The 23353-nt window shown below is 47.3% G+C and overlaps 1 protein-coding gene across 4 annotated transcripts in view; it reads left to right on the forward strand.

Annotated features, from left to right (window-relative positions):
- Positions 1-23353, forward strand: part of MLLT6 (MLLT6, PHD finger containing) — a 1444709-nt gene that overhangs the window by 512953 nt on the left and 908403 nt on the right. For all 4 annotated transcript variants that reach the window (XM_069634689.1, XM_069634688.1, XM_069634691.1 and 1 more), the window contains exons 3-5: positions 2449-2503; positions 3098-3207; positions 4059-4162. In XM_069634689.1, the coding sequence (XP_069490790.1) occupies positions 2449-2503; positions 3098-3207; positions 4059-4162 (269 nt within the window). The remainder of the gene's footprint in view (positions 1-2448; positions 2504-3097; positions 3208-4058; positions 4163-23353) is intronic.

Consider the following 23353-nt stretch of genomic DNA (forward strand, 5'->3'; position numbering starts at 1 on the left):
GTGGTCTGGCACAGCAGCGCAATTAGATCAATTCCTAACATACATTAATAACAACTCCTTTGGGATTCAGTTTACAGGGCAACACAGTAAAGAACAAATAGATTTTCTTGATCTTAGGATCTACATTGAGGATAGTACAATCAATACCAAAACATATCGAAAAACCATCAGAGGTAAATTCGACTCTTTATTCCACTAGGTTCCATCGTTCATCCACCATACAGAATATACCAATTGGTGAATTTTATAGGGCCCGTAGAAATTGTAATAAAGATCTGGATTTTCATGAGGAATGTGACCTATTATCCAGCAGATTTTTACAAAGAGGTTACTCGATGCAATCTATTCAGAAAGGTCTAAATAGATATTGCAATATGGATAGAGCTGATACATTGAAATCGCAAACTAACAGACCAAATCAACTAGAAACTGTCAATGTCATCACTAAGTATTCCGGAGACTCAAGGCTTTTGTATAAACTACTACACAAGCATTGGGATTTACTTTTATTAGACAAGGATATTGCACGATATCTAACTAATAAACCCAGACTCACATTCACCAAATCAGTCACAATTCGAGACAGAGTTAGTCCTTCTTTTTTTCGTGAATCACAGAAGCACAATACTACTTGGTTGTCCCCTCCAACAGGCTTTCATAAGTGTGGCAATTGCTCCATGTGCAAAGTTGCGGAGTCCAATATCACACATTTCACAGATGCCAAAGGCCACACTATTCAGATTAAACATTTTATCAATTGCCACACAACACATGTAGTATACGCAATTAGATGTGTTTGTGCCAAAATTTAGATTGGCTCTACCATTAGACAACTGCGCATCAGAATACGAGAACACATTTCAAGTTTGGGCAGTCAAGATCCCAAACTGCCACTTGCCATCCATTGGCAAACCACGCATCAGACAGACAATAAGGAAGATATTCGCTTTGCGGGCCTAATAAAGGCCAGTTTGGGGAGAAGAGGTGAAACAATCTATATTATCTATATTATGGATCAAATTTATCATTTTAAAGGACTCTAATTTAGGTTACAGCGCGTATCTATGTGTCATCTTTTTTTACAATTACTAATTTACCAGGCATTTAGTGGGTACCTGGCACAGACACGTGTAACGCAGCTCAGTGATACCCACTAATTTCAGTGTGCTTAACGCACCCTCAAGCCTTCACCCACTTAATCTTCTTTAATGAAAACATTATTGACAAGAATAAACCTCAAAAACTTCTTAACCATTTCTACGTGTATTCAGTATGATGCTGAAAAGTTACGGTAAGTATAGTCCACTGCTCGGAATTCCACCTCACCGAACCTTTGATGTTACCTGTTTTTTTTCCGAAAACTTTGTCACCAGTGGAAAGGGCACTGCACTCACTGGTGACACGCACAAAGAGTTTTCGGAAGACTTCTCAGCCGTTTGTGAACTTTGATCTTGTGAACAATGGGAAGGCTTCCATTTCAAGGTGGCTCTACGGCTACATCACACACGGTCATCGGTTGGCGAACCAACCACTGCCTGGCTGTCAGAGAGCCGACTCCACTAGAGCGACTGCTGCAACAATGGCGTTCCTGTCTGGTGTGCCCCTGTTGGACATCTGCAGGGCTGCGACGTGGAGGTTCATGCACACGTTCACAAGGTTCTACTGCGTCGCTAGGGATTCCAGATAGGAGTCCAGAGTCAGCCAAGTAGTGCTCCGCAATCTGTTCGCTTGAGGCGAGACTATTCGGGAGGTAAGGATTAATTGCTTCTGTTGAGTCTTGCCACCTCCCGTGGTTGTGTAATGTTGTACTTCTATGTATTTGTTATTCATGAGCATGTGAATCCATGCCAGACACCATGCTGTAGAAGGTTTGTTACTTACTTGTAACTATTGTTATCCAGCATGGGTCTGGCATGGATTCACATATTAACCCTCCCTCCTTCTCCTCTGAGGCTCTGGTCATACTGCCACTTTACGTGCTTGCCAAATCTGAAGATGGCTGCCAGAGGAGGGGCTTAGTGAGAGGACTGTCATTAGATGGGGGCAGTATGACCCAGAGGACAGTTATTGGTTTAGAGGAAAAATACCGTCTTTAAGTGAAAGTGAAACTGTTTTTTCTTTTACCGAGTATTCCCAGCCTGACGACGGACAATATTCATGAGCATGTGAATCCATGCCAGACCCATGCTGTATAGGCGCGTTATAAATGCCATATCATATCATACTGGAGAACAATAGTTACAGGTAAGTAACTTAAACCATATTTTGGTTTAGTTTGGTGGCAAGAATGTTGCTTCAGTTAAACAGAGCTTGTTTGGTAATGGGCAGTTCTGTCTGAGGCATGATCTAAGTATGTTGCTTATATCTATGTATGTTCATGTAAATGTTCAGAGAATACTGGGACTATGGTCAGATCTCTGTAATTGACATTTTCTATCTGTTTTTCAGAGGTGTGAGCTTTGTCCTCACAAAGAGGGAGCCCTCAAGAGGACTGACAATGGAGGTAAGTGTTCATCCTGAGATATTTCTCAGTTGGCTCACCATGGACGTGGTTACACTTTTAATGTGAGCATGATATGCTATTCCTGTATGTGGAAGGTGTTGGGTTGTTCAAAAAGAGTATAAATGGGTGGGTGGGAGTCCCCCTGGGCCTCTGTATGCCGGCGCACAGCACTGACAAGCAACATGTGTACTGTGGGGTCTGGCAAGTGGGGACTGGTGGGGTGGGGGGATAGGTGGTATCGGGGCAGACATAGATCCTAATGCGCACTAGGTTATACTTCTAATAAGAGGAGGTACAGTTAATAGAGGGATGGGTTGTGTGTACTAACGCCCCGAACCATAGTCACCTATGTGGTAACTGCCACGCCCAGCACGTTCTTAATTCTTTTTTCTTTGTGCAGAAGATGCTATTTGTATAAGTGGTTAAACTTTTGGTGTGTTCACAATGCCTTTCTCCTGTTCGGTGTGTAGTTGGACGGATGTATGTGTGTGTGCGCTTCTTTCTCTCTCTTTCAGGGTCTATGTTTCAGACATTGATGTTTCTCTTTTTTTTTAAAGTGTCTCTCTCTTTTCAAGATGTCTCTCTTTTTTTAAGGTTGGGCCCATGTGGTCTGTGCCCTCTACATTCCAGAGGTCCAGTTTGCTAACGTTCTGACAATGGAACCAATTGTGCTTCAGTTTGTACCACATGACCGCTTCCACAAGGTAAGCACCTTCCCCCATGATGGAGGTCGATGAGTAGAACACATAACAAATTATCTGATTAGGGGTACTTGTGCAGCAGAATACTGCCTTTAGGTAATCTTGTCTGTGAGTTCTCATTCCATCCACTTGAGCATGTACATCACTCTGTTCCACTTGAGCAGCGTTTCTCAAGCTTTTCTTTGTTGTATCCCTAGGTTGCTTTCGTAACCCACGTTAGCTAGTGCTGTGACCCTCTAACCTCCATTTCCAGCAATTCATTTTAGGGTTATGTGTTATAATTGATATGTGGGTCCACCAAGCAACTCCTTGACAGATTTCTGTTGAACAACCACAGGTTTGAGAAATCATGCTTTTGATTATATGCACTTACATTAGGACCAGAAAATCACTAGTGAAATAATGAACCTACTTCTAGAGGGAGTATTGGGGTAAGAACTTGGAATGCAATTCCAAAAGCCCCAGAACAAGCATAAGGGGGAAGGAGTTGTGGCACATCACGTTTAAACCAGGAGACCACGTAGAATCTATGCTTTTAGGAAAGGCAAATTATCTTTCAATCTGTATCTGCTGTCAAAATCTAGATCTCTTGCTTCCTTTGCAGTCTTGTCTCTGAGTGCTACCCGCAGTTTCCCTGCACTAAGAATAGCTGCAGAGCTTCCAAGCAAGAGGTGACTGCATGAATATGTGGTCCTTCCAAAGGGTCACAATATTCAGCTTATTCTGCAATTGCATGGCATTGTAAACCAACAACATTTTAGGGACTGTCATTGTCAGCTGCATGTGCTTAGTGAGAGGGTGAAGTGTTAAACTTTCCTTTTGATTCTCATTGTGTCTGCTTCACAATCCAACAGACATGTTACATCTGTGAAGAACAGGGCAGAGAGAGTAAGGCTGCCTCAGGGGCATGTATGACCTGCAACCGTCATGGCTGCCGCCAAGCTTTCCACGTGACCTGGTGAGTATCAGCAGTTACCCTGTCCCAGCTCTCACTGCAGGGACTAGACAATTAGAGGTTAAAGGGTTTTCTCAGAGGGCGCGGGTATCGAAATGATCTTGGAGGGCATGGACAAAGTACTCATTAAGGAGGACACAAGTAAAACAATGGGACGGGCATCTTTCTCCCAAAAGGTGGACATCGAAAAAATGGCCCTTATAGAAACACGGTTTTACATGCTTAATCCTTCAACATTTATGATTGGGATCCTGAATCATAATTCTTGTGCCTTAGCTAGGTTAACACTTGACGTGCAGTAGAAATATACGTTATGAAAAGTCCAGCACTTGGGCTCTAATGTTAACAAAGCTTTAACAAGAAGAACAATGTAGCAAATGGAAAAAGTAAGGGAATGTGAGATACATTCAAAATGCCAAGAAGTTTAAACATAAGGCAGACCCTACCAATGCTTAGTGTTTTTGCCTTTTGCCAGGACATGGTTTAAATAAATGACGCAGAGATTCATGGTGGTGGAAAAAAGGGAGGAGATGTGGCATTGGGCTGAATGCAGTTACTTTTTAGAGGGACATGCGGCTTTGCATCTATTCCTACGATCTGCCAATTTGCATCATTTTCTAAATGTTGAGTCTGTGGTATTTGTAAAAAACGTAACTGTCAATGGGATGGCCCCAAAACCCAGAAGGTAACGATAGCTGTGAAACCTGAGCAGTGGTCCGACATGGCATTCCATAATTAAACAGTACATTGACTAGTCGAGACAACTGCAGTAGCAGAGAAGACTAGACGCGATTCGCTTTAGCCATATGGATAATTGCTTTGTTCGTCTATATTCACATTATAGAGATTGAGTGTGTGAGGAGTTTTAAAGAAACCGAATTCAGTTCTTAAGTGATGTGTGCAAGGTCAGTTGACATTGTATCCAACTATCCTAATGCAGCTATAGGCTCTGCATAGGTAGAAAAATGAACTAAAATCAATCACGTAACGTCACTCAGCACAGAAGAACCATCAGTGCTGCGTTTTGTAAAACAAAATGTGTCACGAGTCCTGAACGTTACTTCATAGGAAATCTGTGCACTACCTAGCATGGCACTGGTCCACGGGGCCACACTTTACAATTATTTTTCGCTTGGAATCATGTGGCTTTCTCATACTTAAATTCTTTACATACATAATATTACATTTGCTGACTGTTTTGATTAGTACATTCTAAAATACAGTTAAGCCCAGGAAATTAAGCAGACGTAAAAACAGTTGATAAAACCAATTGTACACTTAACAATTTTATTACACTTTGGTCCTGCTTGGTGGACAAAATAGACATGGCATGATAGAAATGTGTAATCCCGAGATCGAGTAGTTTGGGAATTTTCCAAAAGCACAATGCATATTTATACACCCAATCCCCCCTTTCAAAATGAAATTGTTCGTGCTGTGTTATGTGACATTTGTATAGCACATAACTGCCATTTTAATGTCCTCGAAGTGCTTAAGGTTGTATGGAGTCTGTCAGACTAGTCTGAACATTTCAACAGCAGGACAATACAGTGGGTGGTTACAGTTTTTGGCAGAGATGACTGTACTGTAATGGTAGTAATTGTAGCAGTATTGCAGTGACCCCAAAATAACCATAAAGTGCCCTAAAATACTGTTGAACAGTTCACCTATTTTCATGAAATGCCATATCCTCTCTCCAGTTTCTGACTTCTTACTGGCAGTACAACCCCTACTGCAGCGAGTGCTACATGCCACTGCGGTGGATCCCACCATGGCAGCCCTTTTGGTTCAGCCCCAGACCTGCATGAGGAATGGACTGCAATTCCATGATGACCGATTATACATACTCACAGGGGAACTACACCACCTTGTTCTCACACATAAACGACTCCTGACTCACAGGACACCATGGCTATCGTGCCACCATTGAGTTACTACAGAGGCAGTTTTGGTGGCCCGGAATGTGCAAGCAAGTGAAGGAATACGTCCTTAGCTGTCCAACTTGTGTCCAAGCCAAATCCGAGCACAAGCAGCGTGTGGGACCTTTGGAACCTCCACCACGCCCTTGGCGTCATCAACACTGATTTTATATCCCCCACCGTCCGATGGATGTACCTGCATAATGGTTGTTGCTGACTGTTTCTTTAAAATGGCTTACTGTTTGGCTCAACCTGGTTTACCCTCAGCGCCTGAAATGACTTTGGAATTTTTCTAACATATTTACTGTATACACGCCTTACCTGAAAAGATTGTGTCTGGCTGCGGTTGCCAATATACATCTTGTTTCTGGACTTCTTTATGTAAAAGTACCGGGGCACTACCGACTTTAGTTCTGGATACCATCTGCAAACGAATCGTCAGATGGAACGCACCAACCAAACTTTGCAGCACTATTTGCAATGTTTCACAGGTGGGATTCCTTCTTCCTGGTGTGCTCCTCTGCAAGAGCTGCATCCCTACGGACCGCTGCTGTGAGATCCACATCCTCGGGGTCTGCAGCAGCATTCTCCACTGTCCAGCCCCTGACCATGGGGGCCGCAATGTTGGCTTCATCACGCATGTCCCCTGGACCAGCATATGCCTTCAGCGCATGCGTGGTGCACATGACTTGGCCCGTTGCTCATGGCAGCACATCATTCAACGTCAGGCTTCGGATCCCATAAAGAACGGTGATCCCCCAGCTCCTCACGTCGAAACCTTTTCTGGAGGTGCCTACCAGTTACCTTGCTCCTTGCTCTTGATCTCTTGTATCTAGCCCCCCTGGTTCTTTCTCCTGGATCCTGATCTCTTGTCTTTCTCTCCTGCATGTGCTGGTCTCATCTTCCTGAATATCTTTTTTCCTTGTTATTTTGCTCGACTCCTGGAACCTTCCTGCATCATCTTGTATTTTTCCTTCTTCTGTCAATAAATTGTATTTATTTCTCACCTTGGGCTTCCCACGTCCAGTGCTCCGCAATGCCTGGCACCGCAATAATCCGCAATAATCCGCGAGTGGTCTTTCCCTGTTGTGTTGGGAGAGGACTCCTGGTATCTGGCTGTGTTACAATTTACAGTTCAGGGACAGGGGGGTTAGCTTTTCTCACTGCACAACTATGGACCGAGTTATACGCCAGGCTTTCAACCATCCTGCATCGGCAAGGGACAGAACAACAGGTACGGTGGAATCTCGGGGGGCACATCATGACAGCAACTAAACATGAGAAGAATCCAATAATAGCCATCAGAACAATGGTCCCATGTACAGGGTCAGTGCAGCAATCTAGTGATGGTCACAAAAGAGTTAGTATGTGCTCTGCAGGCCCGTCAAACTCCCTGCAATCCAGAGGATGATCATAACAGACACCTGTGAGAAACCTGAAGCTATCTCACCCGCTAGTCCCCAGGAATCTGTCATCCAGGTGGCCAGGACACGGCCATCGCTTTTGGATCCAGTTCCTGTGGATGGACCAGTGCGGGAGGATTACCTGGGTGAGGGGTCTTCGGGAGTGGAAGTGGACACCTGATGGCGACACATGGTATCCCCTTCCCTGTAACACCTTTACCCCATCCTACCAGGTAGGATACTTAGGAAAACTCCAACCCCCCGAACTCCTTTACAACCCAAACATTTTCTCACGGACAGCTCATTGTGATAGAAAACGGACTAACACCAGAGCCCGACGTGTCCCAATACAATGGTCAGGCATGGGGTCTGGCATGGTTTCACATTCTCATTATATTTCCTGTTGTCAAGCTGGGAATCCTCAGTAAAAGAAAAACAGTTTCACTTTCTCTTACAAACTGTATTTTTCCTTTAAACCAATCACTGCCCTCTGGGTCATACTGCCCCTATCCAATGACCGTCGTCTCACTAAGCCCCTCCTCTGGCAGCCATCTTCAGATTTTTACCGCATGCTTCAGTGTTGGGAGTCCTTGAGTTTAATCTACGAGTATTTGTAAGTTTTGTTTTATGGTTTTCGATCTGTTGTCTGTGAATTTCAGCGCCCCCGAAGATCGAACAAGGAGAACGGAAGGTTTCTCTTCAAGCCCTGCACCGAATGTGGGCTATGGAACGGGTTTGTGGAGGACAAGCACCTGCAATGTCTCTACTGCCTGCACCCAGGTCACAAGGAGGTGGAATGCTAAATTTGCCTTAGTTTCTCCAAGAAGACAAGGGACGGGCACAGTAGATTGGTGGCGTACCTCAATGCCAAAAGCAGGATCATGCCTCACCCAGGACCGGCCGCTCCGAAGCAGTGGTCTTCTACGTCCGGTGAGGGCACCTCATCCATGGGGGCCCAAGATAAGGCCAAGAACCTCAAGTCCGAGTCCATCGGGTTCGCTGCGGAAGCGGGTCCCAAGGTGAATATGGCCCGATCGACCTCACCATCCGCCTCCATTGTCAGTCGGCAATCGAGCTATACCTTGAAGAGGAAGTCATCTACCCCAGCTAAACTTTGTGAGAAATCAGAGAAGCCGTGGATGCAGGAGAAGAAGGCTGAGCAGCCCTAGCAGGCCCCATCGGCTCAGGCTAAGACCTTGTTGACAATGGTGTTGGAGACTGGTGCAGCTAAGGGTGCTGATCAAGCGTAGATAGCCCCCGCAGCTCAGAAGGTGTCCCTACCCACAAGGCGCGACACCGCTGCAGTGACTTTGACAAAGTCTGCTGGCATGCCACAAGGGGGGAAACCAGTTGAAGACCCTCAGGGGGAAAAAGGAGGGAGCAGGACCCGAAACAGCCCTCACAGGCCGTTGCCCAGCCATGGGGTTCTCGTTCACAGATGACGAAGAGCAGGAGTCCTTACACACGGTCCACAAGGATGTGGAAGAGGAGGAAGACAACGGCGCAGGGTCTAGTTTTCCGGTTCTGCCATCTCAGCTAAGGGACATTTCTTTTGATATTCTGTCGACTCTACACAACTTGGTGGCAGAGATCCAGTTGAGGGTGCCTCTGCCTCCGGTACCTGTGGTTTCCCAGGTCCCAGATCAGCCTCCAACAAAGAAGGGGAAGCGTCATCCGACGCCCCCATTCCAACCTGTGCCTCCATGTAGGCTTCCTTCTCCTCCAGCAGACCCAGACACTGGTACAGGGATGGATACAGCCACGACAACGGAGGATGATGACGAGGATATTGTTGCAACAGATGGCGAATCCCCACATTTGGCTGCTCCGCATAGGGTTTCTCCACCAGATGAAGTGGGATCGTTCCCCTCAATGATCTCAAGAGCCTCCAAGCTATTCCAGCTAGTGCCAGAGGAAACTAAGAAGGGCTTCTTGTACCAGAGGGACGAGGCCAAGAGGAATACGGTCCTGGAGGTACCACTTCTGGACGACGTTAGGGAAGAGGACCTGGCCCGCATGAAGAACCCTTGCACAGCTCCAGCCAAAAGGGATGGGCTGGAAAATAAGTAGTGGGTACTGGACTCCGCACCCAGGTGCCTGAGGTCGCAGCCATCGCCAGATTCGGTGGTATCGGCAGCCGCGACGAAACAGTCGGCCAACCCACCCTCGTCGTCTTCAGTCCCTCCAGATAGTGAGGGGGAGGGGATGGACGCCATGAGAAGGAAGGTGATTTGCACCGCGGCGTCCACTATCAAGGCGGCCCAGCACTGCCAATTCTAGGCAGGTACGACAGGGAGCTGTGCTACAAGCTGGGGCTGATTTTGGAGTTCCTCCCTGATAAGAAGATGGAGGCAATCTCTTCCAGGAAGGGGAGGTAGCGTCTGATCAGGCCATCACAGTGTCATTGGACGTCACTGACACAGGATTCCGGCAAATGGAGAACAGTGTTTGCCTTTGTTGCCAAGGCTGGATGAAGGCCACGAATTTCCACCTAGAGGTCCAAGCAAAGGTACTGGACATGCCCTTTCACTGAGATAACCTATTTGGAAAAGTCGTTGATGAGTCTCTCCAGGCCATCAAGGCGGATACGGAGACGGCCTGTTCACTGGGCACCCTCCAGCAGCACCGCTCTACTTTTCGCTCCTCCAGAGGAAAGTCGAACACATCTTTCAAAGGTTTCTCCTCATCGTACTGTCAGCCTTCCAGATCCACGACTCAGGAAGCCTTTAGAGCCCGTTCCCAGGCCTATGGTAGCGCAGGTCAGCGTCACTGTCGCCGAAGCAAGCCTGAACCGACCAGGAGGTCAAGCCCCTACCGACGCACCCCGGTGGGAGGCCGGCTGACGAGGTTCGTCAGTGAGTGGAGAAAGATCACCACCGACAAATGGGTGCTGGACGCTCTCGCCCACGGACATACCCTGGAGTTTCAGCACAGGCATCCGCGGATCCCTCCAGTGGCCAGTCAGGAGCAGCACATTCCTCAGGTCCTGGTAGAGGTACAGGCCATGCTGTGAAAACGTGCAATAGAGCTAGTTTCCCAAAGACTCCGGAGCTCCGGAGTCTATTCCAGATACTTTCAGGTCAGAAAGAAGACAAAGCTGTAGGTCCATTCTAGACCTACGACATCTGAACAAATACCTCAAGTCCTAAAAATTCAGGATGGTCACGTTTTAACAAGTGCTCAGACAACTGGAAAAAGGAGACTTCTTGAAGTCGCTGGATCTGGAGGACGCGTACTTCTACATCCCCATTCACAAGAATCATAAAAAGTGTCTACGCTTCGTAGTACAGGGACAGCCCTACCTTTTTGGCTTGAATTCAGCCCCCAGAGTATTCACAAAGTGCCTGGCACCAGTGGCGGCCCATCTACGCCTACAGGGCATACACGTATAACCATAACTGGATGACTGGCTAATTCGTGCCCGCTCGCAGGAGCTGGCCCAAGGACACACGGAGGCGACCGTCCGGCTACTAACGAATCTGAGATTCTCCATCAAATATCCGAAGTCCTGCTTTACGCCATCGCAGAAGGCGCTGTGCCTGGGTGCCAGACTCAATACAGTGTCTTTCCTGCTGTCTCCCCCTAGCAGCCATTCTGGGTAAGTTGCAACGGCTGTCCTCGATGAGGACGGCCACGATGCGGGCAATCAAGTCATCACTAGGCATGATGTAGTCCTGCATCTACCTCGTCCGGCTCTGCAGTTTGCAGATGCGGCCCCTCCAGGAATTCCTGGATGTCTGTTCCTGGATGTCCGCTGGATACAGGTGTCCGGAAGATTTGCGGACACGATTCTGCTCAACAGCGAGTTCTGGCAGGCGATAGTATGGTGGGGCGTTCTCTCCAACATCGCCCAAAGCACGGGATACCAGAACCCGCCATACCAGGAGACCGTCACCACGGGCACCTCCCTAGAGGTATAGGGAGTGCACACAGGAAGTCTGCAGGCCAGAGGCCCATGGTTGCCAGAGGAGAAGGATCGCTACAGGCAGTGTGGTGAGGATCTTCACGGACAACAACACCACCATGTTTTAATCAGGAAGCAAGGGGGCACTAGATCCCCGGCACTCTCCAAGAAGGCGCAGGACTTGCGGTGATGGGCCGTCAGACAGGGGATCTTCCTCGTCCTTTTTCACATGGTGGGAGTAAAGAAAACCATCACAGACTCCCTCAGCAGGGAACTGCGCTCCTGCAACAAGTGGGAGCTTCATCAGGATCAGGTTGACCGCCTGTTCGGCAAGTGGGGCAGGCCCGAGATAGATATGTTTGCGATGGTGACAAACTCCAAGTGCAGGAAGTTTGCCAGCAAGTTCCACCAGCCGAGGAGCATCGGGGACACGTTCTCCCTTCCAAACAAAGGACTGTTCCTGTACGCATTCCCTCTGTTCTTCTCTGCTATGACTCTTCAACGCACTCAGACGGTGTCTGTGCAAGATGATACTCATCGCCCCGGCGTGGTCGAGGCAGATTTGGTATCTGGACCTTCTTAGTCTGTCAGTGTCGCCCCCGGTCAAGCTGCCAGTAGTTCCGGATCCTCTCACCAAGGAGGAGAAGGAGGTGCAATCCTGCATCACGACCCAGGATTGCTGAACCTGAGGGCTTGGCTCCTGCACCCCTAGAGTTTGGTGGCTACGAGTTGCCTGCGGACTGCAGAGATGTCCTTGTCAAGGCCAGGGCATCGTCGACTTTGAAGTGCCACGGCCACAAGTGGAAGCTTTTTGCTACTTGATGCTGGTTGCAGAAGATTACCCCGCCGAGGGCCACGGCCCCGCAAATTCTTCCATACTTTTCCTTGGCCAAGGCCGACCTGGCACACGCTTCTATCAAGGTGTATCTGGCGGCTATCTGTCAAGCCCTGGGTCCCCCTCTCGGTCCTCCACCTCAACTGTGTCCTCAATTGTGCTCTCTAGAGTCTCTGATTCCTTCTTCTTGCGTGGTTTCTGAGACTCCTTGGTCTTCTTTTTTTTTATGATGAAGGTAGGGGCGAGTTCCATCGCAGGCCACCTTGGCCTGGCGATGAACGCAAGACCAGGGGAACCCCGAGGAGCAAGCCCCCAAAAATCAGGGAAAAGCCTACTAGGCACAAAAAAACCCTGAGCAGAGAGATGTTTGAGAATCAGAAATCTTGCAAGAATATCTTCTCTGGTTACTGATGTTATGTCCAGGTAGTTTGGTAATTCTGCAAGGAGCACAGAAGATCTGGTAAGTAAGTTGGTTTGCCTTCTTTCAGGATCCGGAAATGGTATAGCAATGGAGATTCAACCATCCAAGATGGTGAAAGTCCAAAATGTAACAGCGAAGGCAAGGCAGATGGCAGCAGGATCGGCTACGAAAACAATCCGTAGCATGCCGATGAAAGACAGTAGCGAATAAGAAGTCCGGAGACGCCGGGCAGAAAGAGAACGAGAATCCTCCAAAGACACCCAGCGAGGAAGAAGAGATAAGGATGCTAGGGAGCCGAGAAATAGGAGACCGTGATGATGTGGGGGAAAGGTAAGACCACGAGAACGCAGGGAAAAGGTAAAGACTGCGAGAGCGCCGAGAAAAGCAGGGACCATGGGGAGCGGTGAACGTGTTGCTGAAAAGAAGAAAAACTGAACTCTCAGAAGAGTGCAAATGGCAAGAGGCCAAAAGGAAAGACAGATCCGCGAAGGAAAGGAACAGGTACAATACAGTAGACAGAGTGGTCCGGCACCATGGGGGTATTCATTCGCAAATCTCTGTTAGTTATCTAACTGAAAGGTGGCAAATGTTAAAAGGAAAGTAATTTGTGAAATTGAAGTGGTCCTGCAACGGGTCAAGCCAGACCCTGTGCATATTCGAAAGTCTTTCGATAGTTGATGCTAATTGAAATTGGTCCGAGCCCGGCCAAGGGAGACTAATTGTGTTAAAAGGGATCTGAGCCTGGCTCAGGGGGATCCAGGTGAACGGTGAGTCACCCGAGAAAGAATATCCTATGAACATTGTGTTAAAAGGATCGGAGCCCGGCTGAGGGAGATCGGAGCTGAATAGTGAATAGCCTAAATTGAGTACCTGTGAAGATCTGAAAGAGGAAAATAACTTATCATTTACTTTTTGTCACATCAGAAGGAGTCGCTGGGAAATTAATTGGTAAGGGGCATTTGCTTATGCTCCTCCTCCACCCTCCAGACACCATTACTCCACAAAGTGGTCCACAAGCTGCTATACGGAGTGCAACATTAATACTAATTGCACCAATGTGGGCCAGACAGAATGGTATCCCCACCTTCTAAAAATGTTGATTCAACCACCTTTCAAACTACACCTAGTTAACAGCTGCTAACAAAACAAGGAAAACTAACTCCTCCCTGCCCATTGACATTGAACTTGGCAGCATGGTCATCTATTACTTCCCAGATGTATGGAAATACTAAAGGAAGCCAGAAAACCTAACCAGTTTGGCGGTGCAGGAAAAAAGTGGAGGTAATATTGTTATAGCCTTTTTTTGCAGTAACGCAATTGCCAAAATGTTTCCCACGGTGCCAGATTACAGGTTTTGGCAGAGTTACCTGCGGCAGAATTACCAACTGGTAATTCTGCCAATTTGTGGAGGAAATGTGGAGGATTTACCTCCAGCATCACTTTTCCTCCAAAAATCAGCAGAATGACCAATCGGTAATTCCGCTGTGGCAATTACAACAAAACTCCCCAAATGGGGACCAACACCACCCTACCACCAATTCTGTGGTAAACCAACAAGATCAAGTGGCGGTAACGGCATCTGATTTTTGCATTAATTCAGTTGAATTACCCATAAATTACTGCCAATCTCAGAATGAGGTCCACTGTTATTACAACAAGTGAAAACTGTTTATCTGGTGCAAGCAGAACAATGTTATGATGATGATAGGTTCTGATAGGTTATTTATAACGCAGTTAATACCCAGAGTTTTCTAAGCACGGACCCGGGGATCGAACCTGTAGTGCTCTGTGTTGTCTTGCTTCCAAGGCGACCACGTTGCCCCTGAGCTATCCTCCCGAGAGGATAATACCTTTGAGTGCGCACATAGGTACATTATTACCTACCTCCTTTTCTTCCTGCACTCGGGGCTAGTCTGCAACTCACTGAAAGTACACCTAGCATATTATACATCTCAGCAGAAGGTATCCTAGTGGAGAGTCCCAGTGGTTAAAGCGTTCATGGAAGGGGTCAAAAGGATATATCAACCTGTTGCACACCCACCCCTTGGGCATGGTTTAAACATAGTGGGGCTCATTACAACTTTGCGGGTGCAGAAATAATGTGCCGGTATTACCGTATACCTGCACGTTTCCGCACCGGCAAAGTACAAGTTTGCCGGTGGGTAGCCCGGAATTTCCCCCAGCTATGAGCTGGAGATAGTTCCGCCACTCTTCCAGCAAAAAATAGCAGGTATTACCAGCACCGGTATCACGGGTGCTGGTGATACCGGCAAATCCCCCTTTGAGGCCTATGGGACTTCATGGAATGGGGATTTGCTATTGTTACCGGCACTCATAATCCAGCGGTAATTCCACCAGACTGAATGCCGGTAACGGTACTATAGTTTACTGGTATCCTGGCAGAATTACAGCCAGGATATCGGCATAGTTTTAATGAGGCCCAGTTTTACAAAGGCTCATAGGAGCACCTTTTTAAATTATGCACAAAGTTCCATTGAGAGATCTCTCTTATACGTTGGTTTTTCTAATAGCCGTTACATCTATTAGGAGAGTTAACAAGCTACAAGCATTGTCTGTGTCAGAGCTTTTTAGCTCCATATATAAACACAAAGTAGTGCTTCAAACGCACCCAGGTTTTTTCCTAAATACATTTCAAAATGTCATGTTAACCAATTCATAGAACGGCTGTCTTTTTTCCCTAACCCACAAAATTGAGGGGAAAAAGCACTACACATACTAGATGTGCATATAACATCATGCTCTATATACACAAGACAAAAGAATTACATAAAAAAGCAATTGTTTTGTCTCGTTCCCTATTGGTAGAGAGGGTGGCCCAGTAACAAGGCCACTATTTCTAGATGGATTTTCAAGTGTATACAACTCTGTTGTTCACTTGAAGAAAAGGCATTATCTTTTAAAGATGAGCACATTCCACACACGCAGCACAGGCGCCACCCTAGCCTTTAGTGCCAATGTGCATTGGAGGACATTTTCAACATAGAGTTCAGTTTTTGCATCTTCACACAACACTAATGTGTTGATAATCAGGCAAGAACAGATTCACAGGTAACACATTCAGTACTTATGCATCTTTTTTCCAATGTCGATGGTCGCCCGCCACCTGTCTCAGGTACTGCTTGCTAATTAATGCAAAGCATGTGAATCTAAGCAGATTCACTAGTCCCAGAAGACAAATGTTACAGTATTCGTATTACTGAACCTTGCTTCTGCTTAGAATCACATGGCAGCTACCTTGCCACCCCACAAGACAGCAGCGGGACATTTACAAAATGTATAAACAATTTTCTAAAAAATCATTGCACAACCAAGCCTTACAATCCAGAAAAGGAAACACTAGACTAGAGACAGTGTGACAGGATCACCCCTATACATGCCCTATTTTTCAACACCAAAAACCAAATGTTATACTCCGAGCCAAACATTTGATGGCGGACTATGAGATTATAAGCAGATAAAAGCCTCAGAAAGAGGATTACTGGTAAGTTTTTTAAATTGTGTTTTAGTTCACAGACCTGTACACGTGTATTACAAATATAAAATAACATAGAAATCCAATAATTATAAAGATATCATAACTGACTGTATCATAATAGCATGTATATAAAAAATATGTAGAAGACCATACACTTATGTTATATCAAGGTTCTTGCACCCTTGAGACACAGTCTTCCTTAGGCATTATTGCGACAGATTTCCCATGGAGGTGGTATCACATGCGGACCCTTCAATTGTTGTTGCTACACCTCTTTTAAGTCCAATAATGTCTCAATCCTGAACCAGAGGTTGAAAAGAGACATACTCCATCTATGATCTGTGGCGATCATACATTTCCTCAGAACTGGTGACTCTTTACTTCCTCCATCCAGTGTGCAAATTCATAGAGAGAGTTAATATACAGGTCTCCCAATTTACTGCAGCGTGTAAACACGTGTTGCACTGTTTTCCGTTACCGGGTGCACGTTACATTACCTGCATCCTCTATCTTCCCTTATTAGTCCCAGCCACCACATTTCAGCTATAGTACTGGGAGCATATTAAATATAAATGCCATGAGGAAAGTTCTCACAGCTGGCAAGGGGGACTTTGTTAAATATTTTTGTGGGGTCAAGAATGTGGTTTGAATCTCCACATATACCTCATATTTTTTCGAACCAGACAAATGCATGTTGTTTAGACCCCAATCCCACAGTCTTACTTTCGTGGTAAACTCCTTAATCAGCATCCCACTCTCCTGCTCCCAATCCGGCAACCATCCAATTGTGTTAAACAGTTTCTCCCACAGGTCACTGAAACGTTCAGATACAATAATACAAGCAAACACTGACCAGAGCTTTGGTATCAAAGTATATAATTATTTATTTAAAAACACACAGTTGAAACCCTCCAGCACTCTTATTGTAAAATATTCTAAACACAGTTACTATTGTAATATATACACCCCTTTTTCCCTATCAGATAAATCACAGTAAAACACCACTTATTTTCATACAGAGGTGAGCGCTTAACTAGATTGCACTCTAATAAGTTTGTGAGAAAGGGAAAAAGACAGAATATGAAAAGGTACACCACTCTAAGATTCAGGAACACTGTTAGCAAGGCAGAGAGCAAAAAGTCACTGGTGAGCCAAAGTCCAAAGGCTGGGCCCACTCTTAGAGAGAGCAGAGCACAAATGCGCCCAAGATCACACAGGTTCACTAGGCTTAGAAAGTCTTGCAGAGGGTTCAAAAAGAGTTTAGAGAGGCTTTAAGAAAGTTTAGCCAGGGTGTCCCAGACTAACCCAGGTTCGAAAGCCGGGGGCTAAATCTACCCTGTACAGTCGGTAGCAAGGGAAGCCAGGCGGGACACGGTACCTTAAGTGGGAAGGATCCTCCAGCGGTGGCAGTTGTTCCTGGTAGTGGGTGCAAGTTGCGTCATCGTCCAGGGGAAGAGAAGATCTCGACTTGGAGGAAAGATGAAGGTCGTTGCACTACCAGGGAAGAAACCAGCCGCAGAGTTTTCTGGTTAAAGGTGGTACCTTTGTTTCGCGGTCGTGGTAAAACGTGGTAGTCCCGGTTGCCGGGGTACTTGGCACGGGCAAGGCGGCCACGAGGTACGTCGGGAAAGCGAAAAGACGGTGAAACTGGTTATCCCCAGCAGTCAAAGGAAGAAGACTCTGCGGCGGGAGATCTCCTCTGTCGTTGGGAAAAGTGGTGAGGCAGTCCAGCAGGGCTCCACCGGTGGTGGTGTCGTGGCAGGTCGGCTCAGCTTCTCCCTCGTCGGATTCTTAGGTCCTGTGGCGACTTCTCAAGTTCCAGTCCCCAAAGCCCTGCTTTTATGCAGCAAACCCCCATTCACTCAGCCTAGCTGTCACTCAAACATGCTAAGTGGTGAGCCGGCCGGCTCACCACTTGGGCCAATCGGGATGGAGTGCGACAAGAGTTGCCTAGGCAACTCAGTCCAGGGTGCCTAAATTTCCCTCCACCCCTCCTAAGTACCCCAGACAGAGTGGCACCACTTTGGAGGGCTCCTGTGGCGAAGCCCGCCAAAAAGTGGAACAAAGGGCTCGACTTGGGTTGGAGTCACAGAAGAGAACACAAACGCCATTTTAGAATCAAGTTTTGGCAAAAAATACCAACCGGAGAATTAATATTCATTAAATAAACCAGCGGTATGTTCGAGGCTACCGTAAATAATTAAATAAAGATAGTAGACTAAAACAATGGGAAATCCCATAGGAAAATATTCCCGGTTGAATATAAAAAGTAGTATCCACTGCCACCAGCCAAAACTCGATCAGGGGGGACGGAGACGTGCCCCCTCGACTAACAGACCCGGGGCAATTGAATTGCCCCAACCAGTACGTCCACAATATGATGGTTTGTACTGGTTCTGTTCAGAATTTAAGACTAGTAAAGTCAATGGTGACTTTACATGCCCTGGGAGACAGTAGTCAGTCCCAGGATATAGAGTCTATACTGGGGGGTCACTATGACACCCCTGTGTCACTGCACTGAGGGTGCTGTGTAACACACATCACAAAAACACACGAAGCCCTATGGAGTAAAAGACCCCATAGTTCATTAAACACATCTAGATTCAAAGAAACACATTCAAATCATGCCCAAGAGTGAGGGTAAAAGAGTCTCACTCTTGGTAGGAGAAAAAAATAAACCCCAAAAATCCAGCAAAGCTGCTGGGGGACTCACTAGGTTAGGAAATTCAGCCTAAACAGAGAATTCTCCCTAATCCATGTCCCTTCTCCTATTCTTGATAAGACCTCTCACTCAGCAATGGGCTACTGGAATTCTTTCTCATATTGATGTATATGGTGTCCGGTCAAATGGTTGAAAATAAATGGTCCAATGACCATTTGATCAAATCAAAATGGTCGAAAAAAAAGGTAGAATTTTTTTATTTATTTATTTATATATATTTTTTTAAGTTTTGGTTGCTTAAAAAATATTTCTAATAAAGAAAAATGGGGGTTGGGGGGAACCCCCCATAAATAAAAAATAAAAACAAATAAAAATTCGACCTTTTTTTTTTCGACCATTTTACTTCGATCAAATGGTCATTCGACCATTTGGTTTTCGACCAAATGACTGGTAACCAATGTATATAGCGTGCCACGTCTAATCAACACCATAGCATGTAGTGAATTTAGGGTCCGATTCCAACCTTAGAGCTTGTACTGGAACACCCTGCGACAGTCTCAGTATGCCTCTCCAGATTTCTCCTTCCACTATGTTTAACCAACTCTGATTTGCTTGTAGGAAAGTTTCCATACCATACCTAATGGCCAGAATCATGCATGAGATGATATGATATTAATAACGTGCCTGTACACAAGTGTTTCTAGGTGCCACAAGACAAGGGAGAGGAGAACAGAGGAGAGACAAGCCAAACGATCCTACTTGGCCTTGTGAAATTGGGACTGTGCAAGTGTGACAACAAGAAGTGCAGGGGAACGGAGAGAGCGGGGGAAATGCATGGGAAAAGTAGGGGGGGAAGTGCAATCAGGGCAGCATGGCTCTGGGTAAGTGCAGCCAGGGCAGTGCGGCTTTGGGTAAGTGCAAGGAGGCAGGGGGGCTGTAGGGGTTACAGTTACAGCCCCTAAGTGCGCTGTAGACCAGGAAGCGGTCAAGGAAGACTGGTCATGGAGGTGCCTGGTGCTCAGTGAGACTCTGAGGGCACCAAGCAACCAGTCGGTGATGCAGACAGGAAAGTTAGCAAGGAAGCGAGAGAGAGAAGGCAGAGGAGAAAAGGAAGGTCTTGGGCCACTTCCGGAACTTCAGGTGGTCCGGCTCGAGTTTGACAAGGGCAGGGAGGCCGTTCCAGAGGGAGAGGCCTGCATAGGAGAGAGATCTAGCCCCCACTCTCTGCTTGGAGAAGTGTCTGACCCTGAGAGAGTTAGAGGTAGCTGAGAGAAAGGGCTCTAGAAGGAAGGTATTTAGGCAGCGAAGGTTGGATATAGTGCAGGCCCCGGCCCCAGACAGCCTTGTGGAGAATGCAGAGGATCTTGAACTTGATCCTTGCCACCAACGGGAGCCAGTGGAGAGATTTTTGGGCAGGAGAGATGCCGTTCCCTGGCTTGAGGCAAAGGATAAGTCTCACAGTCCTGTTATGGATTATATGCAGGGGGAGAAGAGTAGAGTTAGGAAGATTGAGAAAGAGGCTGTTGCAGTAGTCCAGCCTGGAGAGAACCAGGGCTGTGCAGACAGTGAGCTTCTGGGGAAGGTGAGAAAGGGTAGAATACCTCTGAGGAGGTGCAGCTGGAAGTGGGCCTTCTTGGCAAGGTCTGTGATGTGAGGAGAAAAGGAGAGAGTGAAGTCGAAGATGACACTAAGGTTTTTTGCCTCACAGGAAGGCAAGGGAAGAGGGCCCATGGAGGGCGGCCAGAGTGAGAGAGGGAAAGCGGTAGCAGGGGTACCAATGAGAAGGATCTCAGTCTTACTGGCACTAAGGCAGAGATCATTGGAGGCGCACCAATTCTGAATCGCAGATGGACACTAATGAATGAGCGAGGAAGGAGAGGAGGCTGAGGGAAGCCTGAAAGAGCTGAGTGTCATCCGCAGAACACTGAAAGTTAGAAGAGAAGGTGGAGATCAGGTGGGCCAAAGGGGCCAGATAGACATTGAAGAACCAGGGTGAGAGAATAGAGCCCAGGGGGACACCACATGTGGAGAGAGAGGTGGTGGAGAGAAAGGACCCAAGTTGGACCTGGGGGGGATTGGTCCAGGAGGAAAGAAGTCAGCCACGCCAGAGCCTGATCCGTGATGCCCAGGTTCTCACAGAGCAGATTGATCAGAGGGGCGTGATGGCCTGTATCCAAAGCAGAGGAAAGGTCAAGGAGGATCAGGACACAGGGAGTGCTGGAATCAAGATTAGAGAGCAGCTCTTCACGGGTGTTCAGGAGAGCAGTTTCTGTGCCTCTGGCTACTCTGAAGCCATACTGATGGGCGTGTAGACTACCAACAGATTCAGTGTGTAGAGTAAGCTCGGAGATGGCCAGCTTTTCCAGGAGTTAGCCCAGGAAATGAGTGATAGAAATCAGGCAATAGTTGCCAGACAGGTGGGATCAGTACAAGGCTTTTTTAGTAGGGGGTGCACAAGGGAGTGCTTGAGCAGAGAGGGGAAAGATCCAGTGGCGAAATAATGATTACAGAAATCCTGGAGGTGCAGGGGACCACCTGTTTGGATGACACTTTTATAGATGGGGCTTGTCTGGAAACAACGTCAGGTGTTATCAGAGAGAAGGAAGAGGAGAGGGAAAGGCAGCCAAAGGGGCCTGGGAGAGGAAGAGGGAGAGAGAGGGGAGGAGGAAAGCAAGGACACAATGTTCTGAGTTTTAGGGGTGAAATGAGACGCTAAGGCTGTACAGAGGGCCTGGGAGGGAGGATTTATAAATGGTTATAATTCTGGTTATGCTAAAGTCTGCTGTTTGACTAGCAAACTTCCTTGTCATGGTTGTCAAGGCTAATGCTCCATGACATTTCTCTACACGCAAATGGCTACCAGTCATTGTTTCATTCAGGGTAACCCCAGATATTTATATTCTACCACCTACTCAATGGGTGTTCACAATGGCCACAATTCCTATTCTTCTTATTTACAAAAGTCATATCCTTGGGCCTCATTACACGTTGTGCGGTAAAAATTGCAAATTACCGGCATGGGGCTATTAACGTGCCCGCCCTCGTAAGAGGGCGCAAATAGCGTACCATTACGAGTGCGTGGACACAAGCATAGCGCCATGCCGGTAATGACCCCACCGCCATGCCGCTAAAGTCCCCAAAAAGTCCCTTGCCGGCTTCGACGAAAGTGCAGATAGCACCTCCGCCCTCACGCTGCATGCAAATAGCGGCCACCGCTATTAGCGGTGAGCGTTAAATAGCGGAACCGGAAATAGCGTCATCGCACAGGAACGGGAAAGAGCATGGCGGCCATCTTTAAAAACACAATCCATTGCCATCCTCTGCCCCCTGGACCTGTTCTGAGTAGTTTGCAATCGGAAATCCACAGGGACACCCTCGACATGCCTAAGGCTGTAAAAAGAAACTACCGACTGGCAGCGGAAGGAAAAATTCATCACGGAGGAGCTAATGATGCTGACCCAGACCCTTGCTGCCAATGCCGCCGTAGTCTTTGCCAGCGACATGCGTCGGGAGACGCTAATCAGAAAGAAGGCAATCTGGGCTGAGGTTGCCTTGAAAGTCAGTGCTGTGGGCACCACCACCCGCAATGTGCGTGAGTGCAGAAAGCGGTGGGATGATCTCCGATTACGGGTTAGAAGCATCCTATCAGCAAACCACAACATTGCCACATCAGGTGGATCAGATTCCCCTATAAAATTGAAGGAATGGGAAGAGACCTGTGCCAACCTCATTGGAGTGGAATCCATAGAGGGAGTCGGTGACAATGGAGCATGGCGTGGCAACCACTTCAGATGGAGGTGAGTGTACACATGAAAGTATGCAATGTGAATCTACTGTTCCCCCCAAATGTGAGGCCAGAATCACCTCATGAATGGCCAAACATCCACAGATGCATCCAACCCTGGCTATGTCAGTGTCAAACCCAAACACACGCACATGCACACATCACCAGAGACAAGTGCCACACACTACCATGCATGGATGAGCCACTGAACTGACACATCACCTGCATCCTTAACAATGAAGTCAAAATGCCCACAACTGCATTATTGATGTATACTGCATTAAGTACATATAACCGTAACCAATGCCATCCCCCTCTTTGTCCCCGACAGGCTCACATACAGACAGTGAGGATGCTGGCACTGCATCTCAGGCACCCCCTGCGAGTAAAAAATCAAGGGCACAGGACACCCCCACGACATCTAGGGGCAAAGGTAGAAGGGTCCACATACAAAGTGGCAAACATCGGTGGGGCGCCACTGCCAAGATGCAAGTGTTCACACCACCAACAACTGCCCCACCTCCGGAGGTGAGCCCACCACCACCGATCCCAACCACGGAGGGCCCACCCTCAGCTGCAACTAGTTCCGCAGGAGAGGCGGCAGCCACTGCACCACTCTCAGATGTGGAGGATACGACCGATTTCCACATGGAGATGCACACCCCAACCCCCCCTGGAATCCCTGTGGTATCACCACAGCAGACACCTGGGTCTAGTGTCACTGGCGAGGACAACATGGGAGGTTTTAGTAGCCCTCCGGTGGCTTCACC

Source organism: Ambystoma mexicanum, chromosome 13 (assembly GCF_040938575.1).
Source record: "Ambystoma mexicanum isolate Mex_15411 chromosome 13, UKY_AmexF1_1, whole genome shotgun sequence".
Lineage (NCBI taxonomy): Eukaryota > Metazoa > Chordata > Amphibia > Caudata > Ambystomatidae > Ambystoma > Ambystoma mexicanum.